The sequence below is a fragment of the Prionailurus bengalensis genome, chromosome B4 (assembly GCF_016509475.1).
Source record: "Prionailurus bengalensis isolate Pbe53 chromosome B4, Fcat_Pben_1.1_paternal_pri, whole genome shotgun sequence".
NCBI classification, from domain to species: domain Eukaryota; kingdom Metazoa; phylum Chordata; class Mammalia; order Carnivora; family Felidae; genus Prionailurus; species Prionailurus bengalensis.
In genome coordinates this window covers 129,657,692-129,670,926 of record NC_057358.1, presented here as the reverse complement: position 1 = coordinate 129,670,926, position 13,235 = coordinate 129,657,692, and the positions used below count along the sequence as shown (strand labels likewise).

Below are 13,235 nucleotides of genomic sequence, written 5' to 3'. Positions count from 1 at the left end.
TCGGACGCTCAACCGACTGAGCCACCCAGGCACCCCTACCGCATCCATACTCTTAACCACGACCTTATGTGCCTCTTGAACGTACTCATTGCTTGTTGCCATCCGGGTGCTGGGAGAGATTCTGGTGAGCAAAACCAACCAGGTCCTGCCCACAGCAAGTTGACGGTCCAGTGGGAGGCCACAATGGCCCTCACAAAGGTGAGAGTGGCATGACAGAAAAGACTGGGCACTGAGATAGGACACGGTGTGAGATCCGGATGTGCCGGCAGAGAGGAGGAAATGGACCGGCTGATCCCTGCTCGTCTTTTAAGGCCCTACCCTGGTGACAGCTCCTCAGTGTATTTGCCAACTGAGGGGACTGTGTCACTGTGACCTGTATGGTCATCCGGCACTGTGACGGTAACATCATGAAGAACAGTGACAAAATGACTGGCATTCACTGAGCCTGTGTAACCTGCTCAGTGTACCTCCTCTCGGGTCACCTCCCCACGGTCCCTACCATGCATGGGGGCAGCTGAGGTCCAACGCCCGGAAGTGGGGGAGCAGGGACGCAGAGCTGGGCCTGTGTGGGGTCTAAACCCACTGTGTATCTCATGCTGCTTGGCTATTCAAGGACATCTCTACCCAACTAGGGTGGACCCAGAGCTCTTGGGGACCTATCCCTCTCCCTCTTTCTCTCTCTCTCTCTCTCTCGCCGGGGTCTACCCTCCAGTGGGACAGAGAGGAGAGGCTTGTTGAGTGTTTGTCCAAGGCCAACAGCCCCCAGACTGCCTCACCACTCCGGTTCAAGGCCGAGTCCCCACCCCACCTGCCCCGATGTCGCACACTGTGTTTCTCTGTGAGCTCCCCTCCCCCTTCCCACTTTGAACCCCTCTGATATTGGGGTGGCTCTTACAAATAATGACCTGCCAGCGCTCGGCTGGCATTTTTTTCTTTTCGCACACCCCACAGTATCTTCGATTCAACAAAGTGCGGCTTGTGAGCAGTGAGGATGGTCTTCAAGGCCGGTGACGACCCGCAGACCTGGTTCTGTCTCAGGCCATGGTCCAGGCCCAGGGGAGAAGGATCCAACGCAAGTCGGCGGACCGTGAGAAAGACAACAATGACACGGCCTATCAGCTCCGAGTGGCCCCCACAGGCCTTCTTTTGAGGCCCTCACCCCAGCAAGGCCGTGCACAGCCACCTTCCTTTTAGATCACATTTACAGAACGCCAGCTCTCCGGCAGAAACACCACCCACTCACGTCACTCAAAGGAACCAGAGATCCTTTTGGGGACTTCCTTTCAGTGTTTACTGTCACTCCATTTGTATCCTTTTTTTTCAAGTGTATAATGGTACTGGGGCTGCAGCTTGTTTGTTTTTAAGTAAGAATCCTATTCCTTACCTGTTAGAGATGTACTGAAATATTCATGAGAGAAGTGATACGATGTTTGAAATTTGCTGTAGGTAATACCCGCCCTCTGTCCGCCTCCTCGCTCCCTCCCTACCGGCCCTCTGCCTCCACCCCCTGCCTAGTGCCCGTTATCCTGCCCCACAATTGCTTTCTGTGCACCTGCTTCCCACCATCTCCCTCACGTCCACCTCTCTGCCCTCCACGACATTCTCTGAGTGGCTATTATCTGTCCAGCCCTGCGGCAGGTGCTCCAGAGGCAAAGGCAAAGGACAGAATCCCTGCCCTTCAGGAGGTCCTAAAGTGGTCAGGGATGACAGGTGGGCAAACATTTTCAGAGCAGGGTGGCATGGCTGAGGCCAGTTCAGGGTGCTGTGAGAGCCAGGAGACGGGGCGGGGGGCAGTGAGCACCCGCAGAGGGAACAGGGAAGGTGTCAGCGAGGAGGTGCCGTCTGAGCGGAGCCCAGAGCACAAGGCGCCGGGCTGGGCAGGTGGAAAGGGAGGTTCTTGGGAGAGGAACGGCATTGGCCTTGCCGAATGAACTCATCAACGATGAGTCATCGAGGATGTCGGGAAGAAGACAGAAGAGGGGCTGGAGGGTGACTCTCAGGCACCGGGGAGAAGTGGCCCGAGGGAGGGAGAAAGTCCCAGGGGCAGTGAGGCAACTGGAGGGGAGAGGCGAGCTCTGCCATCCTCAAAGCTGGCACCGGCCTGCACCAGGACCCACCCGGCAGCCATTCCTTCCTTCCCTGCCCAGAGCGGCCACCCCGCTCCCCTCTGCAGCACCTGCTCCAGAAGTGGGCAAGTGGCCTTGTTTTGGTTTCCGGGGAGAAGAGGGGTGTTTGCTGGGCAGTGGCAGGGGAGACGTCCTTTCTGGGACACAGAGACACAGCTCAGGGAGGAGAAAACCCTTCCTCCCTCTTCTTCCTTTCTCTCTCCTGGGAATGGGGTACCTGCAGCTTGGGCCCAGGAGGTGACAAGCTCAGGACAAAAAGCCTGGGTGTTTAAAGACATTGGTTGGGTCGCCTGGGTGGCTCCATTGCTTAAGTGTTTGAGCTTCGGCTCGGGTCATGATCTCGCGGTTCAGGGGTTCGAGCCCCGTGTCGGGCTCTGTGCTGACGGGTCGGAGCCTGGAGCCCGCTTCCGATTCCGTGTCTCCCTCTCTCTGCCCCTCCCCTGCTCACACTGTCTCTCTCCGTCTCTCAGAAATAGAATAAACATTAAAGAAAAAAATTGTTGATCAAACCAACCCCGCAACTTCAGATCAAACAAGGCTGTGGGACTGGAACTCCCAGGCTTCCCGGGGCTTGGTGGGCAGGGCTCAGGGTGGAGACGGCCCTGGCCTTCTGACTGTGCCCCGGCGGGGCCTGCTTGTACTCCTGCCCTCCTGCCCACCCTAAATCTTGCTCCTACGCCCAGATCAAAGTCAGGTCACCACGAGGAGCCTGCCCTGACCCCCTAGAGGACCTGTTCCTTCCCTCACGGGCCAGCAGCATTTCACACAGGCCGCAGCTACAAGTTCTGCTCAGCAGGGCTGTTAAAATAACTCTACGGAATTGATTTCTTTGTTTCTGTCTGCCTCTCCCATTAGGCTGTGAGCGGCTGTCTGTCTCTCCCATTAGGTCGTGAGCTCCTGGGTGGAGATTACACAGCTCAGGAATTCATACATCAGATGGGACCTGGCCCCCCGATAAACCTGCGGGGTGCGTGTTTGCTGAGTAACTAACTGAATGAAGGATGAGGTCATACCTACCAGGACAATAAACCTCTGTAACACTTAAATTAAAAAAAATTTTTTTTTAATCTTTTTTTTTTTTTTTAATGTTTGTTTATTTTTGAGAGAGAGAGAGAGAGAGAGAGACAGAGCGTGAGCAGGGGAGGCGCAGAGAGAGAGGGAGACACAGATTCCCAAGCAGGCTCCAGGCCCTGAGCTGTCAGCACAGAGCCCGACGCGGGGCTTGAACGCACGAACTGTGAGATCATGACCTGAGCCGAAGTCAGATGCTTAACTGACTGAGCCACCCAGGTGCCCCCCACCCCCCAAAAATTTTTTAATGTTTATTTATTTTTTTTTAAATTTTTTTTTCAACGTTTTTATTTATTCTTGGGACAGAGAGAGACAGAGCATGAACAGGGGAGGGGCAGAGAGAGAGGGAGACACAGAATCGGAAACAGGCTCCAGGCTCTGAGCCATCAGCCCAGAGCCCGACGCGGGGCTCGAACTCATGGACCGCGAGATCGTGACCTGGCCGAAGTCGGACGCTTAACCGACTGCGCCACCCAGGCGCCCCTAATGTTTATTTATTTTTGAGAGAGAGAGAGAGAGACAGAGACAGAGAGAGGCAGAGGGTGAGTGGGGGAGGGGCAGAGGAAGGGAGGGGGTTATACAGAATCTGAAGCAGGCTCCAGGCTCTGAGCTGTCAGCCCAGAGCCCAAGGCGGGTCTCAAACCCACGAACTGGGAGGTCATGGCCTGAGCTGAAGTCAGACGCTTAACCGACTGAGCCGCCCAGGGGCCCCTGTAATACTTGAAATACTCCCATCCTTTGTCCTCTATTGATCCCTTGGTAGCTGTTGTGCAGGTAATCTTCCTCCCACTTGGCAGTCCTTTGAATATTTTTAGAAACTACCATGTCTCCCCCTTAATCTGTCCTCCACACTAACCCTCAATTCCTGTGGCTGCTCTGGACGTGATCTCTAGAGCCTCCGCCATTCTGATTGATCTTCTTGGGGCGCGGGCCAGCTGGGCACTCCTTCTGGAGAGGCAGCGTGGGAACTCACCCACCTGGCCGCGCCGGAGCCTGTATGTGTGTTAATGCGCTCTGCGATGACGTCAGTAGACACTTATTAACTCCACCTCGTGAAGCCGACTGCTGCAGAATTTGTCCTTGTCAAAGGCGCTCACTCTCCACTGGCCACAGAACTTAGCTCTTCTGGTCTCCCCTGCCGCTAGAAGTGGCCATGTGACCCAGTTCTGGCCGGAGACACAGGCTGAATGTCGGGCGGCTCTGGAAGCTTCTCCCGTCCCCCCTCTCCCTGCCCCCTGCCCCCCAAGAGAGGCAGGGCAGTGGTGGCACCTCCACCTGCACTTCCTGCCACGTGGGGACACGCACAAGGATGAAACAATACGCTAACGGTGCGGGTGGGAAACTGTAGGAAGAACCATTACAAACAAAATCATTCTAGATGCATCTGGATATTTTTCACTCGAGAGGAAACCCAGCACACTCCTTTCAGTTCTAAGGGGGAGCAGTGAGGTGAAGAAGTTAGGAGCGTGGGATCTGGACACAGACAAATCCCACATCAAGTCCTGACTTGAGCACTCATTAGCTATGTGACCCTGGATGAATTGGTTAAAAAAATTTTTTTATTTTTTCCAGGAGTCTGGATGGCTCAGTCGGTTAAGTATCTGATTTCAGCTCAGATCATGATCTCACGGTTTGTGAGTTCAAGCCCCGAGTCAGGCTCTGTGTTGACCTCACAAAGCCTGCTTGGGATTCTCTCTCTCCCACCCCCTCTCTGCCCCTCCCCCATTCGTGTGCACACTCCAGCTCTCTCTCTCTCTCTCTCAAAATAAATAAATAAAAATCCTCCTTCCTTCTTTCCTATGTATGTATGTATGTATGTATGTATGTATGTATGTAATGTGAGGCTTGAACTCACAACCCCAAGATCAAGAGTTGCATGCCCCACTGAACGAGCCAGGCAGGTGTCCCATCCTGAATGAATTTTCTTGAAACTCTCTGTGCCTTAGTTTCTCCCCTGCATAAAGAGGGATAAAGAGGACATTCAGCTTCCGGGGCTGTGTGAGGAGCAAATGAGAGAATGCATTTCCATTGCTTTTATCTTACTTAGCACACAGCAATCACAAAAACGAACGTTTTCCACTACAAAAATATCAACCCCCAAATTAAATGTTTGAAAATTTCAAGCAGTCCACAAAATAGATTTTTAAATCCCATACACGCTGAAGCCATTTTCTCCCCCAGCCAGCAAACTGTCTTGAGGCCTGTGTTCCAGATGAGCAAGTCTCTGAGGACCCAGTGTGGAAAGTTCCACCAGTTTCCTAAGTCGCTGAGCCATCCTTACTCAAAACTCTGGCTGCCTCTCCCCCCGCCATCCTGTAACCACAGGCCATAGAGGAACTCAAAAATACCTTACAGTGGGGGTATGACTTCTGCAACCCACAATTTTAAAGTTGATATAACCAATTATAGTACCTAACTGAAGAAAATTTCAGCTACATGAAGGAGGGTTTGGTAAAACTGTCCGGGTAAGAGGGAGCAAGGCTGTGAAAGCAGAGAGGTGACGCGGCTGGCCAAAGTGCCTGTGACATGCTCTTCCTTCCCCCTTGTGAGTACAGAAGATGCTGCTGATCCCGCCCTCCCCCCTCCCTCGGTCCCTCTCCTTCCCTCACCTCTCTCCACCCGTTGAGAGAAATTTATTTTACTGGATTGGCTCATGTGAATGTGGGCAGGCCAGCAGGCAGGAGACCTAGGGAACGGATGCGGCTCGAGTCCAGAGTCTGTCTGCTGGCGAATTCCCTCGTCCGAGAGGCCAGTCTTCTACTGAAACCATAACTTAATTAGACGAGGCCCACCCACACTATGGAGAATAACCTGCTTTACTCAAAGTCTACCCATCTCATTTAAAAAATACCTTCACAGAAACATCTAGAATAATTTTTTTTAGTAATGTTTTTTAAGGGTATACTTATTTTTGAGACAGAGAGAGAGAGAGAGAGAGAGAACATGCAGGGGAGGGGCAGAGAGAGAGGGGGACAGAGGATCCAAAGCAGGCTCCACACTGTCAGCACAGAGCCTGATGCGGGGCTCAAACTCACGAACCGCAAGATCGTGAGCTGAGCTAAAGTCAGACGCTCAACTGACTGAGCCACCCAGGAGCCCCTAAGATAATGTTTGACCAAATATCTGGACACCATGGCCCAGTCAAGTTGATACATAAAGTTAACCACCCGGTTTTTACTGCCTCAATGCAAACAAGTTCCAGTCGAACAGGGGACACCTCTGTCTGTTCTTAAATGCTGCTGGGCTCAGCCTCACACAGTCTGGTGGGTTCTGTTCTCTCCTCCTGTCCCTCTCACCCCGGGCTCTCCCCTTCCCTCCTCTACCTTCCCCATCAGGAACAAAGCCCAGTTCTCTATGAATCTTACACGGCAGTTTGGTTCTCCACAGCACTTTTCAGTGGCCTTTGCCATGTTCATGGAGGCAGGCGTCCCCCAGAGGCTCCGTCACTTGCCCGGGGGACACAGGAAGTGCCGGGAAGGGGCAGAGCTGGCACATGCACCCAGATCTTCTGATGCAAGATCCAAGCTCTGACCCCATACTGCTGTCACTGGAGTCACCGGAAGGTGCTACGCAGGGTCACATCAGGTGGGTTCACGGACAAACTTAAAGACATGTTGAGAGATGCACATTAACTTCAACGAAGGAGAGAAAAACAAACATGAATTACTTCATGATTTCATGAATGTAATCACACAGGATGAGGTCATACTAAAAATGGCGAGCCAATAAAAAGAAAATACTATGAAAGTAAAGGGCGAGGCGGCACAGGGCGGATAGAAATCAAGAAGGTGGCACATGAAGGACAGAAGTCTGCAGAATGCCAGCCTTGACAGAGACCTTCTTGGGAAGGAGGTAAAGAGTTAACTTGTCCCGATTCTCTGTTTCTCTATGGGGTGACAGCCCCAAGCTAATTAGAAGACACTGAGGGTTTTGTGTGTGTGTGTGTGTGTGTGTGTGTGTGTGTGTGTCTTTTTTTTTTTTTTTTTCTTCTAAAACCAGAAGAGCGGAAATCCGGCACTTTACTCTTATTTCTTTGAGCTCAGTGAGGGAACAAAACCTATTCACCGCTTCTATCCGTAGGGTCAGGCGAAGGCTTTAGTTCCCAAGGAAGAATCAGATCTACCCCACAGCCTGCAACCTGACCTATGAATGTGGCTGCCACCAGCCAGTGACTGCTCATTGCCCGGTGACACCAAGACCAACACAGAGGCTGCACTGGAGCCAGAGCTCCTTAGCTCTGTCACTCACTTAGACTATGCCCCAGCGACGATGATGACACCGGTAAAAAACCACCGAGGCTAACAGCTCTGGACGCTTCCTCTCTGGCAGGCACTGGGCTGAGGGCTTCCCAAAACAGCAACCCCAACTGATACACGTGCTATCACTGTCCTTATCTGACAGATGTGAAATTCAACAACAGAGAGGTTATGTAACTTGCCCCAGGTAACAAAGCCAGCGGAGACTGAACCAGGACTCAGACCATCTGGTGGGATTCGAGAGCTCAACCTGGATGCCTTATGGCATGTGCCACAGCCATTTGGCACAAGGTCCTTTCTAGACATCATTCCCTGTTACGCTTAAGACAGAGACTTGGGCCCCAAGCTAGCATTTCCACATCAGGGAACAAGAGCTTTAAGACCTGAGGGCTCCCCAAGGCACAATGGGGGGAAGTCGTAGGGATTCTGCCCTGGGAGGCCCAGGGCTGGAGCATCCTTAGGCATCTGACACATGGGGTTCTCTGGGATTCCACCCTGAAGAACACTGCCTTCCATCATTCTGCCTCTGGCCAGCTGGTCCGACCCAGAGGTCAGCAAACGATGAACCCACGTGCCTGTTCAGTCTGCTTTCGCGTGGCCCACAAGCTAAGAACGGTTTGCACGTTTTTAAATGGTTGAAAACAAATCCAAAGAAGAATACTCTTTCATGACATGTGAAAAGTACATGAAATTTACGTTTTGGTGCCCATAAACAAAGTCTGATTGGAACACCGTTTGGTCCATTCACCTACACATGGTCTATGCTGCTTTTATGCTACAATGGCAGAGATGAGCCGCTGTAATGCGGGCCACAGCCCACAAAAGTGGAAATATTTACTTTCTAGCCCCTTCCAGAAAGTCTGCAAATCCTGCCCTAATCTACCCTGGTGGCCAGTGTGGGGAATCCTCCTTATAGCCTCCCTCCCCTGCGGCCTCTGCCTTCACCCCTCCAGCGGTGGGGAGCAAGCGACACCTGTGCAAGGTGTCAGGGCCGCATGTGCTGCCACTGAGCTCGGCTCGGCTGACGTCCTCACTCTCTGCCCTCTGGGCCCGCGGAGCCGATCCATCACTCTCTTGAGTCTGTCCGTCAGCTCCTTTCTTCCCTCTGGTGTCCAGCCTTCCCTGCCCCCACGTGTGACCTCCGCTGTTCCTCAGCAGTGCTCTGGGAAGCAGAGGGAGGACGGCAGTGCATCGCAGACATGCCACGGGCAGCGGAGAGGGAACGTGACGTAGCGAGGAGCTGGGCCCAGGTCTCCTGCGTCCAGGCTTGCTGTTCCCTCGACAACATCGCTTGGGTGGCCAGTTCGGTTCCCAGTTCCTCACTCCCAAAATGGCACTCCGGGGGGCTTCAAGTGTCCTCTCTACTAACTAACACTTGGAGTCTCTCCTCTACGATTCCTTCCTGTAGCTCCCCTGGCTTGGCCTTTGTGGCTCCAAGGCAGCTCTGCCTGACTTCTCCCCCTCTCCCATCCACCGCGGGGATCGGCCGCAGGCTCTGAGCTCCCACGTCATATCCAGTTACCGGCACCTCCACCCCGACTACGGGGGGCTGGTCCTCAGGGACAGCCCACATTCACAGCGTCTGCTGTCTGCAGCTTGCTTTCTGAGCAGTTGGGTCTCCGACTCAGTGTGCCAGGGGTAAGATGACAGTCAGAAATGGACAATGGGCTTCTTGGGTTGCCTTCTGACGTTCCGTCTATAAGACAACCCCTAAGATCTGTCCGCAGAGGATTCTGGAAAGGGTTTTGAAATCCTTGGTAGGAGAGGGCTGTGTCAACACCGCCCAGTGCTAAGTATCTGGGATCCTTTCAGCCACAGCTGCTGCCCTTGGGAAGCTCTCCCACTGAAAGATATAAGGCTGAGGGACCTGCAGATGTACAGACTCACACGTACATCATAACCAGCCAGGCTAATCTGTGAGTAGAGCAATGAACCGTGGATCCTGGAGGGGTGGACAGTGTAAGTTCCAAATAAGCACTGGTCAGCCAGATACAGTGGGGTGAGGGCCCAGGGGAGGACGTGGGCTCTCAGCCAGAGAAACCTGGGTCTGGATCCCCACCCTGATTAGCTGTGAAACCTTGGGAAATGATACGCTGCTTCACACTTACTTTTGGTAAAACTAGAAAAAATAGCAAAACCTTGTAGGGTCGCTGTGAATATTAATAACCAGGATACTAGCATGGTCCCCGACACATGGTATTTGCTCCTCACCAAATGTTACCTTCCTTTTCTCTTTTCTTCCCTCCTACGATGGGCCAGGGACCATGCCAGGTGCCGAGGGTCCCGACAAGTGAGGTACAGTCCCCGCTCTCAGGAAGCCTAGTCTAGCTGGGGAGATGCACATGTACAGCTACTAACAGAACGGGACAGGGGTCTATTAGTGTGCAATGGTGGAAATAATAGAAACAATGATGAGGACAGCAAGGGCTGATGATTTCTGATGTTTCCCGCACACACGACTCCCGGGGAGTGTCTCGCTTCACTCTCGTGACCACCCAGACAGGTGGATGCTGTTGTAGCTACCGTCCTACCCAGGAGGAAGTGGAGGCTCAGAGCCCCAAGGCCGAGAGCGAAGAAGCCTGAGGAGCGAGGGTGATGCGAGAGCACAAAAGCAATGGCTGGATCTGCAGGGCTCAGGGAGGGCCTCAGGGAGGAGGTGACAATGGCTGAGCTTTGAAGGATGCAGGCTGGAGCAGGCATTCCAGGCAGAGGAGGCAGCAAGTACAAGGGTGTGCGGGTGGGTGTGCGGGTGGATGAGCTGATTGACCCTCACCCCTGACGAGCACCCCTGGAGCTCACTGCGCTCAGGGATGCCGATGCCATGATTCTACGGGGCTTCTCTTGCCACAAGGGGGCGGAGTCAGCAGCCTTGACATTATTTTACTCCTGCAGTTTCCAGAAACCCTAGGTCATCGATAATCCCAGCCAATCAGCAGTACCTTTCATCTCTTCACCTACAAGAAACCTCTGGAAGACTAAAGGCATCTACTCAAATGGCAGCTAGCCTTCATTTCATTCCACTTTTAGAGCCTCCGCAGCTTTGGTTCAAGTTTCACTGGTTCTGGGGAGCTCATCATAGCTTCACTACCAACTCTCTGGGAGCCTGGGTGAGTCAGTCTCCACCTTCTCTCTGGCCTCTGTCTCCTTCTGTGGAAAATGAAGGAGATGGGCTAGAATGGAGCTTTTCAATATGTGGTTTCCAATCCAGTGGCATCAGTGTCACCTGGGAATTTGTTAGAACTGCATAGCCTTCGGCTCACCCCAGACCTACAGAGTCAGAGACTCTGGGATGGAGCCCAGCCACCTGTCTTTTTTTTTTTTTTTCTTCAATGTTTGTTTATTTTTGAGGGCGGGGGGAAGAGAGAGAGGGAGACACAGAATCCGAAGCAGGCTCCAGGCTCTGAGCTGTCACCACAGAGCCCGACGTGGGGCTCGAACTCACAAACCGCGAGATCATGACCTGAGCTGAAGTCAGACGCTTGACCGACTGAGCCACCCAGGCGCCCCCAACCATCTGTCTTTAATAAGTCTTCCAGGGAATCCTGATGAGAACCTTGAGTTAGAAGGTGGCCAGGGTAAGGACCCTTCTTCCAGTAGCCAAATTTGGTTCTGGTTCCAAGATATTATGAGTTTGTAGTATTCTCTTTGGACAGAGTATTTCTTGCCACAGGCTTTCTTTGACCAGCTAAGGGCCAGAGCCCAGGTGAGCTTTTCTAGAAAGCTTCAGGAAAATGTGGCCAACTTTGAAGGTCAGACTTTTTTTGTTTTTATTTATTTATTTATTAAAATTTTTATTTTTGACAGAGAAAGAGAGAGAGAGACAGAGACAGAGACAGAGCATGAACAGGGGAGGGGCAGAGAGAGAGGGGGACAGAGAGTCGGAAGCAGCCTCCAGTCTCCCGAGCTGTCAGCACAGAGCCCTAGGTGGGGCTCGAACTCACAAACCGCAAGATCATGACCTGAGCTGAAGTCAGATGCTCAACCGACTGAGCCACCCAGGCGCCCCTCCAACTTTTTTTTAGGTAGGAAGTCTCAAACTTGGCATGTGATGAAAGTGGTGGTATCTGTTGCTGGAGAAATTAAGATGAGAGGAGAGCTTTTCAGCTCCAGAACAATGACTCATTGGGAGGTGTGGGTGGCAGGGAGCGGGGAAGGTGTTCCTGGGAGGACAGCTTCCTCTCTCTGGTCCAGGAGCTCTCTGGTGTATAAATAAATCCCGGACCGCCAGCCTCCTCTTGGGAGAAATTTGATTACAAAACCTCAGAAGAGCCACACACCGCCATGGCGCCTATTATACTGCTGAGCCGGGTTGACGGACTTAGTGAGGTTTGGCTTCCAGGACAGCCAGTATGGAAAGCTTGTCTAAAAGATCCAATTTTCCCAGACTAGACTTCATGCTAAAGACCATCAAGAAGATGAAGGAAGACGTTTCACAGTACTGGCCAGTTTCCTGATGCAAGAAGGCACATCCAGACAGTCCCTGGAGAAGTGTTAGCTGTTTGGGCCACGGCTTGGGGTTCCTCCCAGTATTGGGAGCAAGAAGTACCTACGGAACCAGCCATTTCCAGGGATTCCCCACCCTCACTTGGTGGTATCTCAGTAACAAGGATGATAAATATCACCACGTCCTTTTATATAGCAGTGGCCATATGCCAGGCACGGTTCTAAGTACTTTACAATTATTAACGAGTTTAGCCTTCACAACAACCTCACAGAAGCAGGGACCATTAATACACCCCTAATCACAGGCGAGGAAACGGGAGGCAACGTCACGGAGCTAGTAAGTCAGTCTCTCGTCAACAGGGCGCAGGAGAGTCAGGAGACCTGGGCTGAGTAAGCCTGTGCCTCCGGCCAGGGTGCCCGGCCCAGCCGAGTACTGAGAAATGAGGGAGGCGGAATCAGGTGGCTCCTGAGATCGCTTCCAGCTCGGGGAGTCTGTGACTGTGCGGTCGCCTTGCTGCTGGTCTCGCGGGTTCGCCAGCGTCTGGCCGGGCCCCGGGCGCAGCAGGGCTGCCTGGCCGCGTCCCCGCAAGTTGCTCGCCCAGACGCCAAGCCCCAGTCTCCTGATCCTGGGAGAAGGGACTTCTAACCCTTCTCCGGTATCCGTGTCCGGAGAGTCGGGCGAGCCAGGAAAGAGACGGCAAGAGCCCAGGCGGCGCGACCCGGGGTAGGGGAGCGATGAGGGAGACAGGCGAGGGGCTCAAGGACTGCAAAACCACACAGACCCTTCAACCCCCAAAACTTTCTCCCGGGATTCGGGACCCCATCAGCCTCACATTGGCTGAGCCGCGGCCGCCCGGCCCGCCCTCTCTCTCTAGCTATTGGCTGCCGTAGGCATCCATCACAAGCCGAGGCTTTCCTATAGACCACGGCTTTTGTCAATCAAGGTGGGCGGGAGACTGGGCGGGGACAGGTCCGGGAAAGACACGCCAGCCTCGTTCCCCTCCCAGCGTCCCTCCGGAGGGTGACTTGGGACCTGGAAGCGCCCGGGGGGGACCCAGGCCGTGCTGAGGGCTCTGCGGCGGGGCTCCGGGGACTCACCGATGCGCTGTCCCACCGGAGAGCTGAACGGGTTCCCCAGGAGAAAGTCCATCGCCGCGGCTGCCCCAGCCACCAACCGGGGGAATCAGCTGACAGCAACCGCCAGCGCCGCCGACTCGTCACGTGACGCGCCCGACGGTCCGCGAGGAGGCGCCCGTGGAGGCGGGGCGTAGGGAGTAGAGCGTGGGACACAGGCCCCGCCCCTGACGTGGAGGGTCGGCCTCCCCGAGGCGGAGGGCGA

General features: G+C 53.7%; 1 protein-coding gene across 4 annotated transcripts in view; it reads right to left on the bottom strand.

Moving 5' to 3' along the window:
- Nucleotides 1-13,235, bottom strand: part of TOM1 (target of myb1 membrane trafficking protein) — a 42,722-nt gene extending 29,487 nt beyond the window's left edge. Inside the window, exons 1-3 of one of the 4 annotated variants that reach the window (XM_043563613.1) lie at nucleotides 12,995-13,224; nucleotides 6,563-6,799; nucleotides 5,807-5,957 (exon numbers count right to left, since the gene is read on the bottom strand). In XM_043563613.1, coding sequence (XP_043419548.1) covers nucleotides 5,807-5,852 — 46 coding nt within the window. In that variant the 5' untranslated portion in view covers nucleotides 5,853-5,957; nucleotides 6,563-6,799; nucleotides 12,995-13,224. Of the gene's footprint in view, nucleotides 1-5,806; nucleotides 5,958-6,562; nucleotides 6,800-12,994 lie in introns of all 4 variants that reach the window. The other 3 variants (XM_043563615.1, XM_043563614.1, XM_043563612.1) reach the window with 3 other exon arrangements.